The sequence below is a fragment of the Rattus norvegicus genome, chromosome 7, assembly GCF_036323735.1.
Source record: "Rattus norvegicus strain BN/NHsdMcwi chromosome 7, GRCr8, whole genome shotgun sequence".
Lineage (NCBI taxonomy): Eukaryota > Metazoa > Chordata > Mammalia > Rodentia > Muridae > Rattus > Rattus norvegicus.
The window spans coordinates 11,900,025-11,924,817 of NC_086025.1; the positions used below are offsets into that span (position 1 = coordinate 11,900,025).

The window sequence follows — 24,793 nt, forward strand, 5'->3', positions numbered from 1 at the left end:
ATGGTGAGCACTACCCTCACAACATCCCTTCTAGTAAGTTTATAACCCAGATGTCTTGTCTCTTCTCCTAAGGCCAAAAGACATATATTTAGTGGACAACACAGTTATCAGAACTGTGATTTTTCAAGATAGGTCAGAGTAGGTTATCACATTTTGAAGAACTTGAACACCTATCAGAAACTAAGCCACCAACTCCACATGAAAGAGTTCTAGCCCTCACAGACCATAGACTACCACCAGATAACACATTCGCCAGGGGGAGCATGGAGCTTAACACATACCAGACAATAACTCAGAAACTATGCCTTGGCTTTTGAAGGAAACTATGAAATCACTTGTCCTAACCATTCACTGAGGGTCAACGAGGTAGTTCAGATTACTGAGTTGCCTGCTAGGGATATGTACAAACGGGACATTCCCCAAGAAAGAGAGATGCCCATGGGACAGTAGTGGTCCCCTGGGAACCCCAGAGCCTGTGTGGTTTGAAGTACTACTTGAGGTTCTGACATTAGCTTACCCTGTTTTAAACTTTCTCTAAACAACTTTACCTGGGGTTCCAATTAACTAAGAAATCAGTTTATGTCTAAGTCAGTTAGCTTCCTCTCTTTCTTTCCTATTTTGATTATTTTCAAGTCTACAATACACTGAAAGACCACTGTGGACACTCTTGTTCAGAGTTCAATGACTCCAAACCCAAGTGCACCCTTCTGCAGAATCTTCCTTCCTCAGGAGACTGGGGGCACTGGAAACCAGAGACCCTGTCCAGATAGCTACTCACAGGGAGGTTCAGCTTGACGGCATCCACAGGCTGCTGGAAAGGCCACGCAAACTGGTGTTTCCATAGTGTCTTGAGCACCACTCTGAGCAGATATTGCAGTTGGTTGGTCTGCCTCTTGGGCTTGTTAGGGTTGGAGGTCTCTGGGGGTGGAGGATTGGTGCTGGCTGCATTTGCTGACTGGGGTTGGGCCTGGGCCTGCGTTGTAGACATTTGGGAGGTTTCTAGTCCATCCCCCATTACTGGCAGATTTCTCAATCTTGTCCCAGGGCCGCTCTCCGTAGACATGCTAGTGATCCCATCACATTCTTCACCAGGCACTCTACACAGAAAGAAAAAAGTCCCATCAAAGACCAGATAGCACATAAAGCAAACTGGAAATGAGTAACCCTGGCTGCAGAGTCCAAAGACTGGGCTCCATCGGCATTAACTGGTCATATCCCACTCTCCAGCTAAGAGCCTTCTTCTAAGAGTGGCCACCTATCTGGGCTTAGTGATGAGGGCCAGTAATCCCAGGGATTTTGGAGGCTGAGAAAGGTGGTTTTGCTAAGTTTAAGACCTATATGAACAACTCAGTCAGATTATATCTCAAAATAAAATAAGAAGGGTACTGGGTGGATATACCTCAATGGTAGATAGAGTGCATGCCCACTATATACAATCCCACTAACCATCTAGCACAGAAAACGGTATTACCTATCAACAACCAGGGCAGAGCACTAAGTAAGAGCGGATCAGGAACAAGCGAATCCACTGGAAACTACAGAGTTCACAAGGGAGAAGTTAGAATAAAGCTATGTTTCATAAACTTGCATGGTTCTTTCCCTTACAGATCTCTAGAGGATGTTGGTTGTGTGATGGTGAGTTCAGAACGACTTTATTGGAGGGTAAACATGGTGGTAAAATACTGATTTAGTTTAGCTAGTATCATGCATTATGCTAGTTTCTTCCCTTTAAACTAGAGAAAGGGAGAGGGAGAAGGAGAGGGAGAGGGAGGGGGGGAAAGATAGACACAGAGACAGCGACAGAGAGACAGACACACAGACAGTGTCTCCAATAAAGCTGAAGGACAAACCTCCAGTTTGGTTGTTACAATCAGGTTTTTCCTAGAAAGCTTACGATATGCCTATAATGCCGAAACTTGAGAGGCTGAGACAAGATCACGAGTTCAGTGCCAACATGGAACAGTCAACGGTCTCAATATATTAACATGCACACATACCCTCCCACTCCTGATGCTGTACGCTGAACATGTGAGTGTCTCAATATATTAACGTGCACACATACCCTCCCACTCCTGATGCTGTACGCTGAACATGTGCCCAGTGAGCAAGTGGTGGACAGGCAGGCAACAAAGAGACAGGCTAATAGCCCAGGAGTCTCATCCGCACCGATAATATGGTTAATATCATTACTATATACAACCAGGGGAAATGAAATGCTCTGGGAATTAAGAATCCACCCCCCCCCACTGCAGTGACCCCCACTCTCAAACAGAAACAAAACAAAAACAATCAATAGGAAGGGCCTAGTGATTCCCCTTACAGCATAGAGGGTAACCTATTTAGTCCCTTGGTGAACTCTCCCTTTAATGTCATCCTCACTAGGCCTGAACTACCTATATTCCACAATATGACCACTGATAGACATCCTTGTTGCCATCAGACAGCTTACTGGCTATCTCTGCTAAAAGCACACACGCAGAGTCAGAGACTTACTTAGCTAGTGTGTCTCACCGGAGCTACATGAATTTTGCAACTGACAAGACATTCCGAGTTGGTTAAGCAACACTTTAGGCGATACCATAAAAAAGCCCGGGCTGCTGCTCTAGCCATGAACAGGGAGAGAAGATACTGTACCGAAGACAAGGTATACACATGTGCACTTACGGTGAGGTAAGCAGAGACAAGTCTTGTCAGTACAGTGACAACCGAGGCACTGATCCAGGCAAGAGAGACAGCAACATTTATGAGGAACAAACAGAATGGTAGCTAAGAATCTGACAATTAAGGCAACTGTTTAAGCCAACTTAGGGGCTCAAAAAGTTGCCTCCTTTCCACTTTTATTTCTGACCTGTTAGCAAGGGGCATAAGGCCCCCTATTTACTGAGATAAGAACTAAAAAATGGGGCTGGAGAGATAGCTCAGTGGTTAAGAGCACAGACTGATCTTCCAGAGGTCCTGAGTTCAATTCCCAGCAACCACATGGTGGCTCACAACCATCTGTAATGGGATCCGATGCCCTCTTTGGGTGGTCTGAAGACACCAACAACATCAGTGTACCTACATATATAAAATAAATAAATCTTAAAAAAAAAAAAAAAGGACTAGAAAATGGTCAAGGGGCTGGTAGAGAACTCCACATTTTGGTTTCAACCTTAAATGCTCATGACCTAAGTGAATATCCTGAGTCTGAATCTGTTCAAGAAGCAATCCTGCAATAACCTTTCTTGAGTTTAGAGGAATAGGGGGAAAGATAAAACAAGGGTGAACAGTGTGGCACTAACACCAAGGTGTCCCGAGGACACCATGTAAGTGAGAAGGTCACTGCAAGCACTATTAGCACAAAGCAATTGGTCTTTTATTAGACTCTAGTATATTCCTTTCAATGGTGCTATAATTTCTAAAGCTTAACACCTTGTTGTTACTGTAATAAAAAGCAAATATCACAAAAAAGTAAACATAAAGAGGGGAGTAGGTGGTGCCCACAATGGTTCTCAATCTGAGGTTATACCTATTGTATAGTTCTTGAGACAGATGGTCAATAAGAAGTAACTATAATAACATACAGATAAAGTAGTTCTCCTTTCAAAGAAATTATTTTTCCAACAGCAACAGAGCTTTTGGGGCATTAGTAGTTTCACAAAACTAGTGAGTGCTTCCTTTGGCCTGAGTCCATATGAAAAGAAGAACTTTGCCATTTCACACACAGGAGTGTTTGTGCTCAGTATATATGTTGCAATGTATGTAGGCAAGTGTGCCTGCTTTGTAGAGACCCTTGGGTAACTTGAAAATTACCATCACTTATGCATCCACCTTAATTCTTTGAGATGAAAAAAAATCTCCCAATCAAGCCTAGAGTTACCTGGTTTGCAAAGTCTCACTAGCCAACTTGCCCCTGTGGCCAATGTGCCCATCTGACATTCAGTTTCTGAGGATCTGAATTCTAATCCTCATGCCTGAGTACCAAGTACTAAGCCTGAGTTAGTGGGAATATACATTATTATAATAAACATTCTTGCACATGTACATACATATTTCCCAAAGTTCACCAACTCCTGATTGAGTATGCAGTCCTCTCAAGGACATCTTTTATACTGCCTTGCCTCTTATAATTGTGATAAGACTATTTTAGACACAGTTGATATGTGTATCCCAATGGATACAACTGTTGCACCTCATCACCATTGCCAAGAAGTTTAGTAGGTTGAGATCAGCCACATTTGGTTCCAGATCAGATTCCAGCCTTAGTCTCCTGAAGCCCAGTGACTCCTCAATTCTGCCTTGTCGCTTCAAACGTACGTATTTCTTGATATTATAACACATAAACAGCAAAATGCCAGAAAGATAAGGAACAGTTCTGAGTATTGGTTAGCTGGTTAATCGGCCCTAGAGCCTAGAAAAACTCTCCACTTCCAGGGCTGATGATACTTTATGCTCCGCATTATAGACTTGACCTATATTGGCTTGATTAATTCTCACAACAACCTCCTAAGTCATACAGTGGCATCATCATCTTCACCATGATACCCATGACAACACAAAGGCTAACTAGAGGTCATGTGGAGGGGTTGGAGAGATGGCTCAGCAGGAAGAGCACCAACCTCTTCCAGAGGTTCTCAGTTCAATTCCCAGCAACCACATGGTGGCTCACAACCATCTGTAATGAGATCCAATGACCTCTTCTGTCATGTAGGCTTACATGCAGACAGAGCACTCAGATAGACAGACAGACAGACAGACAGACAGACGGGGGGGGGGGGTCATGTAGAGTAGTACATACTTGGTACGCTCTGATCCAGAGCAGCCTCATCAAGCACAGGAGCAATAAGCACGAGTCTCTGCCTTGGCTGGCAGCAGAATATTTCACCCTCAACAGACCTGCACTCAGTGTAGATGTATCCAAACATCACACGGTTCAGGAGCTAGGGCTCCAGCACGATTCTAGTAGTGCTCTCTCCAAATATTTTCACTCCCAATAAGTCAGAACCGAGCCACTTTGTGGTAATTGGCCATCTGTTTACAAGGAGACTTGGATATCATTACAGGCAAAATCTGAAGCACAATTCCCAGTTGAAGCTTGGGATGTAAGAAGAGACAACGAACACAGGTCAAACTTGTTTCCTTCTGACCAATATGGCTAGCTCCAGGCCCATAGGGGAAAATACATTCAAATTTACATATATCCTTAAGACATGGAAAACAGACAGAGAATAACACCTTTTTACAAGTGCAAATACTTGAAAATAAAGCATTTGAGGAAGTGACCCAGTATTCCCAGGAATAAAGGGGGGTGGGGGGGACCCAGGATAATTGGCAAAATACAGTCAGAAAAATGAAACAAAGACTTTATAGGTAAATGAATGGAACTACAAAAGATCATACTGAATAAGGTAATAACCCAGATCCAGAAAGACAAACATCTTCTGTCTCACTGGAGGCTCCTAACTCCTAATCTTCAGATGTGAGTACATACACTGGAGTAACTCCAAAAACCAGGAGGAAAAGGACCATTGCCAGGGTAAGGGGTTGAGGAAACAGAGTGGTGAGTAACAAGGTATGAGTGATCTGATCTGGGTGTGTGTGTGTGTGTGTGTGTGTGTGTGTGTGTGTGTGTGTGTGTGTGTGTGTGTGTGTGAGAGAGAGAGAGAGAGAGAGAGACAGACTGACTGACTGAATGAATGAATGAATGAATGACTGAGGGAGGAGAAAAATACAGAATATGACAACAGTAAGAATATCTGAAAAAGCCATAAGGAATCAATCACAGCATTAACTCATTCAGTTTTTATAACTATACATACATAGCTTGAATCAAAGTTTCTCATTTGGGATGGCAGTGGTCCCTCCTACAGACTAAGACCATCTAACAGAAAACCCAACACCATGCAACTCTTCTGAGTTGTTCACCAGTGTTGTTTAAGAGGCTCTCAAACATGTATGCATGTTATTGCTATGCCTTGGGCTGCTCTAGAGAGGTGGAAGGTAAGTTCCTATTTCTGAAGACATCAAGCACTGCAGATACAGGGCCCAGAGGCCCCTGAACTGGAACTAACTTGAATGCCTCCTTACTCAGAACTAGCTTTTCATGGTACCATAAGGCACCATGCAAGCTTCCAAAGAAGGGAAGCAATCAACAATCCTATCTAGCTACAACTCTGTGAAAGCATCAATGACTGGCAGGCACAGCACACAAATCTTGGTAGTAATAGATAGCTCTATAATTGTATTCAGGAGGAAAATTATGCTTGGTATTAGAAAACTAGCCAAGAACCCAGGGCTAGGTGAAGTTATAGATTTGGGAAGAGAAGCTGACTAAAACAGCCCAATCCCTAACTATATTCTAAACCTTTTTTTAAATCTCTACAGATGAGTGCAGTCCTCACTTCTCATCAAGGAAACTTCTCTTTGCAACACAGATAGTAACAACCAACTGAAATGCCACTCCCAATTGGATCTATCTACAAAACACTCTTGCACTTAAAGCTCATGGGACAGTGTGGAAGAGGTAGCAAAAAGATTCTAAGAGCTAGAGGACCAGGGAGCTGGCTGTTAAGACTGTCTCCTGATAACGTCAGAAGCTATACCTGTAAAGTCTCACCAACATGACAGCCTAAACATGAGCTGAACAAGAACAAAAGACATGCTAACGGGGATGGAGGAGTAGTCATGTAGTTCAATCCTAAACAAAGAACTACAGGCAACTAAGAAATGCTCGGAGTGTTAAAAATAATCTTCTCCAGGGAAAAGGACACCAACTGGTTATCCAATACTCAAATGGTCAACCCTGAAAACATAAGAGTAAATTTACATACATTGAGTAGAATAAATATAAATATATGTGTATTAAATATATGCATCTAAACAATCAATTTTTTTAAAGGCCATTATTGTGAAAGCAAGGAGAGGTACACAGGAGGGACTAGAAGGAGAAAGGCAAAGGAGAAATGATGTCATCATATTATAATATCAAAAAGAAAAGAAAAAACTAAACATATAATTTCTCATTAAAAATCAAGTTGCAGCATCTTACCCTGTCCTAGGAACATCTCTGCTGAAGTACTGGTTACACAACAAGAATGAGAAGGCCCATTCCTCTCCTGGTCGTAGAGCAGTGTCTACTCCACACTCACGACGACAGCACTGTTTAGCTGTGCAGTATGTGTCAGTGGGGAAGCACAAATGGAATTACTGTTCCATCTGACTGGCTCTTGCAGCTGGTGAGAACAGCGCTCATGACAGGAGCAGACTGCACTGCCTGGAGCCAGGCCAGCGGCTATGTGCCAAGGCTGCTCTTAGAAGCCTTAATCCTTTATTGCTCAGCTTGTATATAACCTGCCCCCCACCCCAAACACATGACAAGTTGGGCCCCATTACCTCAGACTCTGCAGTACTGCAGGCTCTGTGTCTTCACTAGAACCAGATGAGTGAGGGTGGCGATAAGCCAGCCTTCTCGCTAAGGGAATGTGAGATACACTGAAGTTCTGTCTCCCAACTGTAGGGAACATGGGCCAACAAAGATCGTGCAGCCAGGAAGAAGACCAGAAGCCAGGCTGGGTCTGGCTGCAGCCCCATCAACTAGAGTTCCAGTGCTTTTCCCTCAAAAAGCAATAGGCAGGCCAGCTACACTGGGAGTGTGAGAAAGCTGAACTGTTTCCCTCTTCTCTGTAAAGGATGCCAGCAACTTAGAGGGACAAGCAGCAAATGTACAAATAAAAACAACAACTGTTACATACAAGTTACATCATAACTGTTAAATCTGGGCAGAAAGATGCATGAACTTAAAATGTTTAAGCAACATACATGAAAATAACGAAAATCAAACCAGACCAAGCACTGGTATGGACACAGTGAAGACTGCTGGGTAACTTTCCCTGTACAGAACCCTAAATAATCTCTCAAAGTAATTCATTCTTCTGTTGTTAACACAGTGGGAAAGCAACCATGGACAAGAAAACAGGTAAGCCCAGTCACAGAGGAATAAAACTCCAGGGCCAGTTTGGAGGCTCTGTTCCACACATTTCTAGACTTTCTGAAGAAAAGGAAAAGGAAAATATTTGGTTTTTTTTGAAACAGGGTTTCTCTGTGCAGCCCTTGCTATTTTGGAACTCACTCTGCAGACCAGGCTGTCCTTGAATCCAGAGATCCACCCACCCCTCCCCTAAGTGCTGGAATTAAGGGCAATGCAAGCTTCATTCCCGGCTAATAAAAAGTTCATTAAAAATTTTTTTTCAGGGATGGAGAGATGGCTCAGCGGTTAGAGCACTGACTGCTCTTCCAGAGGTCCTGAGTTCAATTCCCAGCAACCACATGGTGGCTCACAACCATCTGTAATGGGTTCTAATGTCTTCTTCTGGTGTGTCTGAAGACAGCTACAGTGTACTCGTATAAATAAAAATAAATCTTTAAAAAAATGTTTTCAGATGATGTTAGGTTCAGATGAACAGACACATGGAACAACAGAAAAAAAGCAGATGTGGTGGCAGGTCTGTGAATACCTATAGCTATTTACACTTAAAAAAACAAAAAAAACCTAACAACAACAAAAACCCACCACACATATAAAAACAGCAAGTTAAGCACCCATGCACTCTGCTGGAGTCCATATGCATGCCAATACTATTATCAAGCTCTTGTTATGAAGCTATTGTTTGTGGAAGGCAGAGTTGACACAAACAAGGTCTCACTATGTAGCTCTGACTATTCTGAAACTCACTATGTAGACAAGGCTAGCCTCAAACTCAGAGATCCACTTGTCTCTGCCCCACAAGTGTTGAGATTAAAGGCATGTTCCACTACACCCATGTTATATGGGTTGATTTCTAGGCTCTTAAAAAATACTTACTTTATGTAATATGAACGTTTATGTCTGCATCTAGGTATGTGTATCACATGTGTGCCTGCTGTCTTCAAAGGCCCAAAGGGGGCATCAGATCTTCTGGAACTAGAACCATAAATGACTGTGAATCCCAATGTGGGTGGTGTTATGAACTGAACCCTGACCAGTTTATCCTCCTAGCCCCGATTTCTAGGCACTTTCCTGACTTACATCTGATCATGAACTCCAACTATACAGGACGGAGAAGGAAGTAAAATGAACACAGGAAGTTAATACAAAATTAATGTCAGACTTATGAAGACTCCAGGCCTTCAAAGGAATAAGTGAACAGTAACCCAAAGCCAGAAGATCCCAGTTAGTCACAGCAGACAGTATCTAAAATGAGATGTCCATATCCAATACAAACCAGAGGATATAGAAAAAGCCAGTTCTAAACCCTCATAGATGCCTTTGAAGACAATGAAGCTCCTAAATATGCATACAGGTCAAGGAGATTATTGGCTTCCTAAAAAAAGGTCACCAGAGACCTCAGCCAGTGCTCTATTTTAGATCGTATAGACAATTTAATCAAGTCAGCTGGAGGGGGTGCTTGGATTTAAACTGATGCCTTCGCAGTAACTTCCAGCATGAATAGAGGCTAAAATAAACCCTATATCATTTTAAATGACAATAGTTAAAAGCAGAAAACAAAAAAAAAAAAAAAATCACTTGACTAAGAGCCATGACTTTGCAAGAAATAATGTTGCTACTTGACACTAATTCTACCTACTTCCACAAAGCAACCCACAAAAATCAAGGACCCCAATTCAACACTAGTAAGAGAGAGGATAGAAGTGGTACAGAAAAAAATAATCACGTTAAGGTAAGACAGGTCTCCTTTCCTCTTGGGGTTCCTAATCCTCTTCCTTCCTCTTGTCTCTGTGAGAGGGCAATGATAACCAGTCCCTCCCTGGCGCATCTAGGTATCCAGAGGCACCTCGGGAGCACCCAGGTTGGCATCTGAGACTCAGAATCCGTAAGTGTACTCCACTGCAGACTATCTGTCTTCTGGGTCTAATTAAGAAAAAGTTAGGCTAGAGACACAGTTCAGGTGGTAGTCACACCATTTGGACATGGCAGCACATGCCTCTCTACCTATAACCCCAAGACAGGGGTGGGTAGAACCAAGAAAATCAGAAGTTTAAAATCATCACCCAGTTTGAGGCCTACTTGGGATACACTAACTCCTACTCTAACCCCCCCCCCCCAAAAAAAACACACAACACTAAGAGGAAACCAGCATTCACTGACAGGGAGCTTTCAGCCAAAGCAAACTAAATCTAGGTACAGACTATTACACATATCACTCCCCAGATGAACACTTCATAGAACAACTTGTTGCTTCTGTATTGAACACTTTGGGGGGGGGGGGACTAATTTTCATAGAGGGCCAGGAAAGTGAAAGAAAATTGGCTGGGGCTGGGGGAGGCTCTATGTAGTCTGTCTCTAAGGATGGCTCAGCTGAGACTCCTAGTAGTGCAGTATACAGAGCCTGAAGTGGCCACCTCCTATGGCCAGGCAGGACTCCCAGTAGAGAGATAAAGAAACCAACCCACCCACAAAACCTTTCACCCAAAATTTGTCCTGCCTACAGGAAGTACAGGAACAAAGATGGAGCAGAGACAGAGACTTGGAACCCATCCCATGGGCAAGAACCAATCCCTGACACTATTAATCCCCGACAGACACTATTAATGATATGCTCGCAGACTGTCCCCTGAAAGGCTCCACCTAGCAGCTGACAGAAACAGATGCAGAGCTTCATAGCCAAGCATCAGACCTAGCTATGGAGTTGGGGCTTGTAGAAGAACTGGAAGAAGAACTGAGGAACCCAGAGTGGGCAGGGAATTCACAAGATCAACAGAGTCAACTAACTTGGACCTTTGGGGGCTCCCAGAGACCGAACCACCAACCAAGGAGGCTAGACCTAGACACCCCACATATATGTATAGCAAATGTGCAGCTTGGCCTTCATGCAGCTTACCCTGAATCTGTTGCCTGCCTGTGGACCTGTGCCACTACCCAGGCTGTCTCGCCTGGCCTCAGTAGGAAAGAATATAGCTAGTCCTGCAGAGTCTTGAGGTGCCAAGGTAGCAATAGAAGACCTCCCCTTCTCAGAGGTGATGAGAGATGGGGAAGGGGACAGTATGAAAGGGGACACTGAGAGGTGAGGAGGGGGCTGTGATCAGGACATAAAATGGACGGAAGGAAGGAAGGAAGGAAGGAAGGAAGGAAGGAAGGAAGGAAGGAAGGAAGGAAGGAAGGAGGGAGGGAGGGAGGGAGGGAAAAAGAATGAAACACACAGGGCATACACATACTCCAGAGGAGAAAAAGAAATAGAAAACTACCTTTGTTTCACTTTTATTCTCTATTTCATTATCTGTTTCCCATCTCCTGGCTAATAAAATAGTTCCTAGTATAGGAAAAACAAAAAAGAAAAAAAAGTTAAAAGATCTTAAACAGTCGGGTTTGAGTAGGAACAATAGTAGTTGTTAAAACTACTTGTTAAGGGGTTGGGGATTTAGCTCAGTGGTAGAGCGCTTGCCTAGCGAGGGCAAGGCCCTGGGTTCGGTCCCCAGCTCTGAAAAAAAGAAAAAAGAAGAAAGAAAAAAAAAAAAAAACTACTTGTTAAAATGAGGCCCACTTAGTTCTTAGTTAGGGTTTCCACTGCTGTGAAGAGACACCATGACCAAGGCAACTTGTATAAGAAACAATATTTAATTGAGGTTGGCTTGCATTTTTGGATGTTCAATCCATTAACATCATGGCAGGAAGCAAAGCAGCATACAGGTAGACATGGTACTAGAGAAGAACTGAGAGTTCTGCATCTTGATCCAACTGCAGCCAGGAGAAACTGACTCTTCCCCACTAGGTGAAGCTTCAAAGTTCACCCCAGTATTGATACACTTCCTCTTACAAGGCCACACACACCTCCTAACAGGGCCACTTCCACTTCCCAAGGGCCAAGCATATTCAAACCACATTCACCTTGATATAAAATGCAGAGAAAATGGAATCACACATTACAGCTTTTCCAGATAGATTTCCCGCACTCTTGATGTCTTACCCAGGGCAGGGAGGAGTTCTAATCACAGTAACCTGCCCTCTATGCCATGAGGTAAGAGATTTGGCTGATTCGCTGCCTTCCATGAGTTTACCTCAACACAGTGCTAAGAAAGCAGAGACTGGGTGCTCACCGCCTGAGATCTCATTAGGACACATGAAATACCAGCCAAGAATTCGCCCAAGAAGAAAGGCCCAGAGACTTCAGCATCATTTAGAAAGGAGAGTAAAAGGGTCTGGTGGAGTGCCCCCAAAATGGAAATTGCATCAATGACATTGTGTCTATGTATATCCAACACAAATGTGATAAGTCACGTGGCACATTAACATAAAAAGGGGAGATTAAAGTTAACAATTTGCTTGGTAAACCCCTACGCTCAAATTTTTCAATATATGATCACTTTTTATAACAACAACATGAATTACTGGCTAGGCTACGTTTTTAGGCCAGCCAGGTCTTCCAAAACAACAAAAGAGGCAGAGTTGGGGAAAGTAAGATCCTTCAGTGGGTAAAAGGGTTTACTGTAGAAGCCTGACAACCTGTGTTTGATCGATCCTCATAACCCACAGGAGGAAAACCAACACCCAAAAGTTATCCTCTGATTTTCACATAAGCACCTGCATTCTTTTGCAAACCCAAAATATAATTTTAAAAATCATTTAATATTGCAGACCTAATCTTTTTTTTTTTTTTTGGTTCTTTTTTTCGAAGCTGGGGACCGAACCCAGGGCCTTGCGCTTCCTAGGCAAGCGCTCTACCACTGAGCTAAATCCCCAACCCCCTGCAGACCTAATCTTAGCACTCCGCACTGTGCATCTTGACTTTGAGGCAATTTTTTCATTCGAAAATACATGATTGGGACTGGGCATATAGACCTTAGGAGTAGTTAGTTAGATGCAGAAACTTTTATTTCAAGTCCCAGCACTGCACACACTTAATGCTAGCAGTGCATGCCTGTAATTCAGAATGCTTCCTTCAACGAAAACCATGTAATAAGTGTAAATGGGAGAAGATATTTTTGGAAACAATCCAGGAGATCTCAATAAGTGATAAAAAATTTTTTTTCAGTTTTCCTGTTTTTCTGCTAAGGTATTAAGAGGACAAGGCCCAAATCTCATGCTTGGTTTGAGTCAGGATCTATCTTTGTATCCCTGGCTGGTCTGGAACTAATAACTCTGTAGACCAGGCTGGCCTCAAACTCAAAGAGATCCTCAGCACTGAGACTGAAGGTACGAGCCACACACAAGCCAGCTCTCCTTACCCTTTCAGAGATGTCACTGACACAGAGCAGCCTGATCTGGTCTCTAGGTGCCCCTGCTTTGGCCTCGGAGCTTTAAGTGCGTTCCTGTTACTATACAGTAACCACATTAACCACATTACTACACATTAACCACACCGCACATCTCTAGCTCTCTGCACTTCTCTCATTTCAGTTCCACCCAACTACATTCCATATCTACAAGCCTCACTTGAGTGGAACTTCATGGCTTATTTCATTTAAATAAATATGTATTTATGCATCCTGCATACATGCCTGGTGACAAAGAGGTCAGAAGAAAGACTCTAATCCCATGGAACTAGAATCACAGATGGTTGTAAGCCACCTTATAGGTGCTGGAAAAAAAAACAGGAGTTCTCTGTTAGATCAGCCAGTGCTCTTAACCATCAAGCTATCTTCCTAGCGCCACCCCAACTCCTTATTTTTACAGTTTGTATGGTTATTGTGAACCATGCTGTTACATAGGTAGGTATAGGTGTACAAATACCCATTTACATCCCTGACTACAAGGCATGTCCTCCTGTTTGTCTTCTGAGACAAAGTTGCCCAGGTAGGCCTTGAATTCATGATCATCCAGCTCTGCCTTCTAAGTATCTAAATTAGAAACATGCACCACCACACCCAACAAAAATGTCATTATTTTAGCATGCATGTGCAGACAGGTAGGGGGGAAGGGGCATGCTTATAGGCCTGAAGTTGATACTGGATATCTTTTTGCAATCTACTTTAAGATAGGATCTCTCTATTGAGCGCAGAGCTTGATGATCACCTAGTCTAACTACCCAGCTTATCCTGGTGATCCTGTCTTTGCTTCATTAATGTTAGAATAACAGATGGCGGCTACACCTCCATGGCTTTCACAAAGGTTCTGGGATCTCAATTCTGCTCCTCAGGTTTGCACAGGGAGTTCTGAGGAGACTAAAAAGAAAAGACCCTGCACCCACTAGGATGGCAATTTCTCCAGCTTACTTAGGGTAGGCATTATACAAATCCTTTAAGAAGCTTGTTGAGAGGAAGGAAAATAAGTTTAGCATAGAGGCTCCTAAAGGAACAAAACCAAACCACAAAGGGGAAGGAGGTGCTAAAGGCATAAATCAGTGTAGAGTACAGATTTATCTCGCATAAGGCCCTAGTATCCATCCCTAGTGCACACATCCTCCAAGACAGGTGAGAAAAGACTGGGCTAAGACTCAAAAATAACTCAAGAGCCTAAAAGGACTGGATTCAACATCAAGACCAAAGGCGACATAGCACGACAGGTTAGAAGTGGCAGAGAAAGGCTTTACCGTCTTAGGCTGTTGTAACTTATGTCCTCCAAAAGCCAAACTGTACATGCAAAGGGAGAAGCAGAAACCACTCTAAAAATATTAAAGTGTGATACAGAAGAGGCTTCCACACATGGCTGAGACTGAAGGAAATTTTTTCTTTTAAGGACTTATTTTATGTATATGAGTATACTGTCACTGACTTCAGACACACCAGAAGAGGGCATCAGATGCCATTACAGATGGTTGCGAGCAGACGTGGTTATTGGGAATTGGACTCAGGACCTCTGGAAGAGCAGTCAATGCTCTTGACCACTGAGCCATCTCTCCAGCCCCTGTCAGGCCATTTTCTACACATTTCTGCCCGTTCTGTAATGGAGAACCTGACATGCGCCTGACTCTGGTGTTTATCTCCTTACAGGGAAATCGGCCTTACCCTGGGCTGCAGCCGTGAACATGGAGGCTACCTTGGCTCTGCTGAAAAATGAAGCCAATAAGTACATGCAGTCAGTGTTCTTAATCACTCGCCATCTCTCTAGCCCTGACAGAACATCTTAGAACAAACAAGAAAAATACACTAAAGAAAAAGGGATAACCAATCAATCTAGAAAGTTTCAGAGTCTTTTTTTTTGTTGTTGTTGTTGTTGTTGTTGTTGTTTTTTTCGGAGCTGGGGACCGAACCCAGGGCCTTGCGCTTCCTAGGTAAGCGCTCTACCACTGAGCTAAATCCCCAGCCGAAAGTTTCAGAGTCTTAACAAGTAAATATATTTATACTATGATAGGCTTTTCAGCCCCTTAGATGGCTTTTCCAGGAGGATACAGAAAAGTTAGCATCCTCACCCACACCCCTCTCACGCTGCAATAGCTGAGCAGCTTGTGGTACATAACCCAGTGCTCTGTCACAAGTGAGGGGACATTCAGGACCCTTCACAGCAGTACCAAGAGCGGGAAGTTAAGGCACCTTCTCTAGCAGACAGAGAAAGTCAGACTTCTAAGCATACTGTTCTGTGAATGAGTTCTTTGATGAGCTGAAAAACATGCTTACCAAACCATCTGCTTAAAGAACAGAAAGGTTATAGGAATAGACTCCTGAGCCCTCCTAAGGTGGCAAATATGACCATGAGAATACCCATCTCCATCAAAGCAACTCCCACAGGCATGCACTCCAATAAGCCCCTCCCTCTGTCCAAAACAATCCAAAAGAAAACAGCCCAAACAAATGAAATGAAATGCTTGTGGGTCTGGAGAAATGGCTCAACTTTTCTTCCTAAGGAAGAACCAGGTTCTATTCCCAGCACCTACATGGCAGCTCACATCTGCCTGTAACTCCAGTTCCAGGGGATTCAATATCCTCACACAGACATATATGCAGGCAAAATACCAATGCAGGAAGGAAGGGAGGGAGGGAGGGAGGGAGGGAGGGAGGGAGGGAGGGAGGAAGGAAGGTGGTTCTAGTGTTCTACCTCAGCTTGTCTTTGTTAGTTAGCTCTCTCTCTCTCTCTCTCTTTTTTTTTTTTTTTTTCCGGAGTTGGGGCCCGAACCCAGGGCCTTGAGCTTGCAAGGCAAGCGCTCTACCACTGAGCTAAATCCCCAACCCCTAGTTAGCTCTCTCTTACCCCCACTCTCATGTCTAGGTTCAATTAACTGATGCTTAAGTCAAAAGCCGATCAGGAGGTGGGTGTTATCACCAAATAATTCCAGGAGAAAACTTGGTTTTTAGCTAGTGTTGCACATCTGTTGAAGCAAGTTCAAGGGCAGCCTCAGTCACACGAGACCCTCTCTCAAAATAAAAAACAAACAAAAAACCCTCCAAGATATATGTATTTGTTTTCGTGCCCCCAACCTGAAAATAAGAGCATTTTTCCTTACTCTGAACTGTTCCATGTAACTTAAATCTAACAAAATAGAACATGAGCTAGGAGACTGAAGCACCTTGTAACTGGGTCTGGACAGCGGGCAACCTCACAAGGTGACACAGGTGCTTACTTCAGCAGTAAGAGGCTTGGGTCAAGAAAAGCTTCCTGAGGCAGTAGGTGAAGGTTGAGAAGTAGTCACATTCTCAATCACAAAAAGGATATACAGTAGTCAATGGTAAAAATTTGTACTAGCCAAGCCTGAAGACATGCCTTTAAGCCCAGAAGCAGAGGCAGGGGGATCTCTTGAGTTCAAGGGTAGCCTGGTCTACTTCGAGTTACAAGCCAGTGAAGTTATACAGTTAATGAAAAAATGATTAATTTTTAAAAATTATACTGGATAAGTTCAAATCTCTTCAAAAAGTAGCAATGACTTACAACAGAATTTTAGATATGCCTTCAACTAATCCTGTTATCAAGGTAGACACAAAAATAGAATCTGCTCCCTTGGAGTTCACTAGTTGCCATAGAAATGGCATCAAAATGCATTACTTTCGGGGTTGGGGATTTAGCTCAGTGGTAGAGCGCTTGCCTAGGAAGCGTAAGGCCCTGGGTTCAGTCCCCAGCTCTGAAAAAAAGAACAAAAAAGAACAAAAAAAAAAAAAAAAAAGCATTACTTTCAGGTGAAGAAATATACTATGGGTGCTGAAAAACAAAAGCCTTATTAAATCTAGTATAAACTTACACCCTTTAATGATAAAAAGCGGTGCAAGAACAACCCCAAAACACCACCCAAATAAATAAATGCCCTAAGCCCGAGAGAAGACTTTTCCATCATTTTAACACAGAACACCAAACCATGGGAGAATCTACGCAAAGTGGACTGCCCTCTCCTCCAGGGCCCAGCCACCATATTCTGTGCCTCCAGGTTCTAGTTCTGTCCTACAGAGTCTGAATTCATAGAATCCACACACATCCCCAATACAGCACTTTTCATGTTTCTATTGTTCCTTTTTCATTCTAAGACATGTTTTTAAAACATGACATCCAACAACCCACAGGAGTCCCTCCTGGAGCTGGCTCACTTCCTTTCCTGTGTCCTCTTAGAGAGACATCTATTAAAGAGGGGAGGGGATCTTGAGTTACAGAGGTAAAAGAATACGTGACTACTGCAGCAGGACCTAGATGGAAAATAAGCACCATGACACAATGAATACCACAGAAGTGGGCTGGAGAGATGGCTCAGCAGTTAAGAGCACTGACTGCTCTTCCAGAGGTCCTGAGTTCAATTCCCAGCAACCACAGGGTGGCTCACAACCATCTGTAATGGGATCTGATGCTCTCTTCTGGTGTGTCTGAGGACAGCTACAGTGGACTCACATACATACAATAAATTATTCTTAAACAAAAACAAACAAACAAACAAACAAACAAACAAAAAACCACAAAAGCCCTCTCAATGAGTTAACAGTAAGGATGTAAAGTGCTCCTCCAATCCATCCACTGTTTAGAGCTACCTGCTCACTAACAAATATTTATAAGGGCTGCTTCTGAGTTTTGATTGCCTCTCTCTTACCCGCCCCCCCAAAAAAGTTGCTTGTAAGATAAAGAGGAGACTGCACACAAAGCAATAGTTGGCCTGAGGATGACTTCATCACCTCATTTCTGTCATTTGAAATGTGTACTACTGGATCTCTCACTCACCCACTCAACAAATAACTTATTTATTACATATTCTGTTGCTCTACAAGGCTTTTTAAAGATCTGATTCCAAAACATTTGTCCTCACGGCCCCAGACAGACAGCCCCTTGGGAATAAAGTAGATGCTAAGAAAAGAGGAAGAGGAGGAGGAGCAAAGGATTGAGAGCCAGGTGAGGTGAAATGGGACTTTTATACTGAGGCTCTGTGGTGTATCTTTTCTCATTCCCTCCACAGAATAATAAATGGAAATGGCACTACACAGTCCACCAAGGGGAAGAAATGTCCCTCACTAGAACATGCCATTCAAGTGCTAAGTAATCTAAACCTGATTTCCCAGCTTTAAGATAAGACTGTGGAATCTCAGCTACAGCTTCCAGTCTTCAACAGCTACAATCCCAAGTGTAAAGCTAAAGAAAAAGTAGTCAATCTATTACTTTGCATAAGACAATTCATTAAGCCAAGCCTACATTACAACTTTGGTGGTTCATTGTACATTTTGCTATTTTACCTACTAATTGCTATGCCAACAATAATGTGCGATCCTGAATCCCAACCTCTCAAGCAAGTTACAGTGAGCAAACCCAGAGGCTTATGCGGCTGCATTTTCAGATATACACAATTCCTTCTGTGCAGAGGGGCATCCTCCTAAATAGACCCTTTAATTAAGCATTGCTGAGTGAGAGGCACAGAACAACCCAGTCAGAATTTTTATCTCTCCAGTATGTTCTATATTTAGAACAAAGAGAAGTCAAAAAGAGAAGCCACTATGCATAAATTGATCTCACTCAGTTTACTCTCATTTTTTCTTTCTTTCTTTTTTTTTTTTTTTTTTTTTGGTTCTTTTTTTTCGGAGCTGGGGACCGAACCCAGGGCCTTGCGCTTCCTAGGCAAGCGCTCTACCACTGAGCTAAATCCCCAACCCCTTACTCTCATTTTTCACCCCAAAACTTGATCTTTTTCACTTTATAAATTATGGAACCAATAACAAGACCAGACACAAACTGAACAGTAGAGACTTAGCCTCAGCCAACAACAAAAGGGAGAAATTCACCTCCAAATCACTCTCAACTTCAAGGGATGGAGGTTACAGATGTAAAGTAAAATAAATGAGGTGGGATAGGCTAACAGAGGAAAAGAATGTTCACATCTTTTGGAAAATTTTTAGGAATTCGGGTGGCATCACTTTCTTCCATCTCAACAGAGGCCACGGTACTCATCAACTGTCATATGCTTAGGGTAGGGCACAATTCCACTCGGAGGGAATTATAAATAAGTAATTCCTTACTTAATCTTACTTAATCTGGCAGTCATTCTCACAGCCATTTTAATTATTTATTTTTATGTATATTGATGTTTTGCCTATGTGTAGGTCTGGGTGAGGGTACTAGATCTCCTGGAACTGAGGTCACAGTTTTGAGCTGTCCTGTGGGGGGTCAGGAATTGCACCCAGGTCCCCTGGAAGAACAGCCCATGCTCTTAATGAACTATCATTTATCTCTCCTGCCCCACTGAAAGTCATTTCCAAGTCTAGTTTCAGCTAGAACCTACTACAGAAAGACTTCTACACCATAGACATCCTGTCCCACAAAGATAACATTAAGGAAGGTAGGTGCTTCTCAACCTTGATAATGCTACAGCCTCATGCTGTGGTGACCCCCAATTAATTTGCTGCCAGTTCACAGCTGTAGTTTACTACTTTTATAAATTGCGTATTATTTTTTGATAGATGAGACCCCCATGATAGGGTCATTCTCTTCCTACCAGAGGGTCTTGACCCACAGGTCTCACAAACAAAACAAGTAACAAAACAGATCAAGATAGGATAAAAATTCAGCTAGATCACCTAGGCAGTACTCAAGGAAACAAATATCTAGAAACGAAACAAAGAGTTCTGTTTCACAGCCATCTGAGGCTCATATGAGTTATCTATACTGTGGAAGATCTCTTTTTTTGCTGGAAATGGTAAGCCAAGAAGCCAGTTGTTATTTAAACTATTTAGTGTAATACAGAGAAAATGGCTTATCCAAAGAAGGTTCTTTGGGCAAATAAAACATTTCTCCAGATATGAATGAATGTATTCTATTCCACAATTTTGGACTTGAAAGATTCTGGGAAGACAACTCTGCTCATGGCTAATGACAAGAATCCTTTCAAAGACCCTTGAACGGTGGATCTGACCAAGACCACATTGCTGCAGAAACACCTAAGAACCTGAGATCAACAGCTATCCACTGCCAAAGCCAACAACTCAAGGAGGCTACTACAGCATTGCCCAGAGAAATGACACACCCAACCAAAAAGATAAGCTGCAGTCTCCAGTCCCTAATACTTGAGAGCCTACCCTTCCCCTGCTCCTTGGGAAGTTTCTAAGACCAGCCTGGGCCTGGTCTCAAATAAAAAAATACCTTTAACTCAAAACAAAGTTTAAGTACCCATGAAAGAACAAGATTTATAAAGCAGACCTGAGGCTGGGCAGTGGAGGCAAAGGCAGGTGAATCTATAAGTTCAAGGTCAATCTGGTCTTCAGAACAAGTTCCAGGACAGCCAAGCCTACACAGAAATACCCTGTCTCCAAAAACAAAACAAAAACAAAAAAACCCCAAAACCAACAACAACAAAAAGAGGCCTGAAAATACAACAGTTCAACTTATTAATTACACCAGAGTGGGTAGTTTAAGAATTCCTGACCAATTGTATTTCACAACATTGCCCCAAATAAGCCACAGGAAGGTGGTACTTAGTAAAAATATGGTGACAACAAGCAACAAGTCAATACCAGCTATGCTGTTTCACAAAACAAAAATTCAGTCAAGACTTTATAACTGACAGGAGAGTGCAAAAGCCTATAATCCTTGATAGGTACACTCACCGACTATCTCAGAACACTGCACATCATCAATAGAAGGACCAAGGAGACAGAGGCAGGTATGTACAGGCCAGTCTAGGTTACACACTGAAAGCATATGACTCAGTAGGGCTAAGTACATTTACACTGTAATACAGTCATCATTCAGATTCTTCTTCAAAACTTGCCCATCACCCAACACAAAGTCTGCTCACAAATTATTAACTCCTTTCTCCTGTCTCTGGAAACCACTGCTCTACCTTTATCTATATGATTGCACAAATATCTCTGAGTAGAAAAACACCATCATTTATCTACTTGTCTCTGGATATTTCCATTTGGTATAATGTGATCTGGACCAACCCATGATATAACATGTGACGGTTTCCCTTTTAAGTCTGAAGGATACTACACTTCATAGGAATAATTATATTTTGCATATTTTTCACCTTTCCTACAGATGGACAGTTACAGTTGTTTCTGTTTTATTCTGTTAACAGGCTTTCATTATAAAGCCCATGCTAACCTAAAGCTTTTGAGCCTCCAGGAATATTGAACAGTACAATCATAGTGGCAAAGGTACTTTTACTCAATGTTAAAAAAAAAAAAAGTATCAAAAGTTCATTCATTGAAAACTTTCCATATCAAATGACAGACAGAAATAGCTTCAACATTGAGGATGGTAAGAATTAATTTCACCAACCAAAGCAGCCAACTGGACCATAAGAAAACAAACTATCATTATCTCTACCTTCAAATAACAAACTGATGCTCAACAAGAGAAATCTAGCAACAGGTATTTAAAAAAAAAAAAAAAGTCACACAAATCCAGAAGTACAATTTGCCTAGAATGTATCTCATCTCACAGACTGTGGGTTTGAATTTACAACTCAGCTCCTGACACAGTGTAGGACCAGAAAGTGGCAGTATGCAGAACTGCAGGACCAGCCACATCTAGGACACCTTTATAGTTTTTGATACTTGGCTCATCTCTACAGACTTCAAAAGGGGTCTCTAAGTAAGTACCAAGTGTTATTAGTTTCTAAACCTTCACTGATGACTCTAACCTTCAAATCATAACTCTGAACCACTGTACAATCAAAATCAATGAATAGAGCCATGTCAGACACACCAGAAATCTGTTGAGTATTTACAATGTAATTTGGCATCAATGTCCTCATAACCTAAAACTAAACATAAGTGGATATAACTAAGTATAATGTTCTCTTTCCCCACATTTCCGAAGCTGTAATAGGCTTGGATAGACAGTTCAATAGAGAAAGGATCAAGTCTCTAGACTGGAGAACTGTAGCTGTCTTTGCTACTTTGTGGGTTCTTTCTTTCACCCCTTTCCTCCAACCCTCTAACACCAGAAAAGAGAGGAAAAAAAGGATAGAAATCCCCGAAAAAGGGGTTGGGGATTTAGCTCAGTGGTAGAGCACTTGCCTAGCAAGCGCAAGGCCCTGGGTTCGGTCCCCAGCTCCAAAAAAAAAAGAAAAAGAAAAAAGGAAAAAAAAAAAAGAAAAAGAAATCCCTGAAAAAGTCAGGGGTAAGAAAGGGGGCAACATTGCTGCCAGATATCTAAGTTTGTCTTCTTTGCCCACAACTACTTAGACAAATCTTAACCAACAGTGACCAACCAACAACCAACCAGCCACCACATCTCTTGGGGGCCCTGGCATTTATATACCTTCTGAAAAGTTCAAAATTCCAAATGTCACACAATCTCAGAAATGATCTGCAACTGGCAAAATCACATCCTTACTAGAGCAAGTGGCAAATCATAGTCAGCTACTGTGGACAATCTGAAGCAGCCCTATGTCCCATACTGAGGATTAAAACAAAACGTCTTATTATTTTTCTGTTTTTAAAATTCCAGAATTCTCACTCACTACAGAGAACTCCAATTTGATTCAGGGGATACACCCTGGCAGGTTGATTTTCTTTGACCCAGTGTTGTATCCAGACTGAAAGCAAACATGGGAATGAGAAGAGACAAGGACTTTTTCACTACCAGTTTTGCACAAAACTGGCACACAGCTGGCTATCTTGTGGCTAGAAAACAAGGAGACTAGAGAGGCGGAATGACGAAAAGAATTGGCCTTGGAAAATCACCTCCACTCTCTCTCCTTCTACCGTTTTCAGACGCTTTCTCAATACATCAGAGACAACTAACAACCTAGGGCAGGCTTGTGCTTCCAAGGGCAGATTGAACCAATGTTTGAGGCTTCTCTGCCAGGTTCCCAGGGAAGGACACTGTAAATGATGACTGGATGCCAGGGCTAACTCAAAAACAAAAAACAAAACCACTGAGTCCCTCAGAGCCCACGGTTCTAGGTCTCAGCTGACATCTAAGCTCCTTGGTAGGCTGAGGCACTGTGGGACTGTGGGACCCTAGGCACCGGTAAACTGGCATGGCAGTCAAGGACAGAGAAAAGTGGACAAGCAAGTTCCATGCCAGAAAGGCCATTCAGAAAGCAAACTAGCATGTCTAACGCCAAAAAACATTCAACATCATACTTTTACTTGTGTTGAAGTTCCAAGAACGTCTTGGACAACAGTCAAGGAACAAATCATACAGTTAAATCATACTGTTGTGGCAGGCATAGTGGTGCATACCTTTAATTCCAGTACTCGGGAGGCAGACATGCGAATATCTATGAGTTTGAGACCAGCCTAGTCTACAAACAGATCCAAGACAGCCAGGGCTTACATACAGAAAAACCCTGTCTATGGGGGGAAAATTTTCATGCATGTCAACCTCAGAGAACCAACTTGCTAAAAAAGCTGTACAACAGCATTCTACTGCAGTCCAGGGATGCCAGCCTACCACTAGTGTCTGCAGACCATATGTCTAACACATCAGTACATCCAGTATGTTATAGGACCCGGGAACACTAAGTTTCCATAACTCTCTTGCTGAAATAGTAGACCTACGATTTCTTCAAATATACTAGGTTTTCCCATTTCCATAACCCCGCATCTGCCCTTCTCAAGTGATCTTCCAAAATGTTCTGAAGCGGATAGACTGTTGTATGGCACTCACAAAAACACCTCCTTAACACTGAGGAGTTAGAGGCTTTAACCTTTATGATCTGGAACAAGCAAGGCAGTCCTTTAACTTGTATGCCAGTCTTAACTAATCTAATAACAAAAGGAAACAAGAGAAAGACACAAGTGGGAGGGAATAACTGTTTTCTTTGCAGATGCTATGATTACCTCCCCTGGAATATCAACAGAAAGTTCTACACTAGAAATAAGGATGCAGATACAAAAACGTGAAATTACAAGCAATATCAGAGTGAGTGAGGGGCCTGGCAGGTTTGGAAGGCCCCAATGTGTTTGGAGCTTAAATTAATCACAAAATTAATTCATACACGTTGGAATAGGATGTTCAGAGACAAACCAACATGTCTTTTAAGAAAGCAAAAGCAGTATGCATAGTTAATTCAAGTGGAGCCCTGAGAGAAACAAGGCGAGCACGTGTGTGTGTGTGTGTGTGTGTGTGTGTGTGTGTGTGTGTGTGTGTCCGTGCGTGCGTGCGTGCACCAGTCTCCCTCACCTCCCAATCAGTTTCTAAAGCACCTTCCACCTGATTTTGAGTTGGGGCAGAACATTTTCTCTAACTCCGAAAAGCTAATGACAAGAGATTGCTCCGTCCTAAGAGCCACCTATTTCTCTGGTGGACTAGTGAATAATCAGCTGCACCTTTGTACTCTTGACAGCGGCTGCCCCTCGCAAAATTCTTCTAAACCAGCAAGACCTTCCTATAGACCATGACCTTTTGTGATCCTGAGCATTTATTTTAGCTCAAGAAGACGATTTTCGGGGTTGGGGATTTAGCTCAGCGGTAGAGCGCTTGCCTAGCAAGCGCAAGGCCCTGGGTTCGGTCCCCAGCTCCGAAAAAAAGAAA

General features: G+C 42.6%; 1 protein-coding gene and 1 long non-coding RNA gene across 9 annotated transcripts in view; one reads left to right on the forward strand and one right to left on the reverse strand.

The window, feature by feature from the left end:
• The window catches only part of Brd4 (bromodomain containing 4), a 79,579-nt gene that overhangs the window by 33,028 nt on the left and 21,758 nt on the right, over positions 1 to 24,793 (reverse strand). For all 8 annotated transcript variants that reach the window (NM_001100903.1, XM_063263751.1, XM_008765171.4 and 5 more), the window contains exon 2: positions 779 to 1,097. In NM_001100903.1, the coding sequence (NP_001094373.1) occupies positions 779 to 1,063 (285 nt within the window). In that variant the 5' untranslated portion in view covers positions 1,064 to 1,097. The remainder of the gene's footprint in view (positions 1 to 778; positions 1,098 to 24,793) is intronic.
• Positions 7,800 to 19,789, forward strand: LOC134479823 (uncharacterized). The gene is made up of 2 exons (XR_010053574.1): positions 7,800 to 7,954; positions 14,902 to 19,789. It is a non-coding gene; the product is annotated as an uncharacterized LOC134479823 (long non-coding RNA).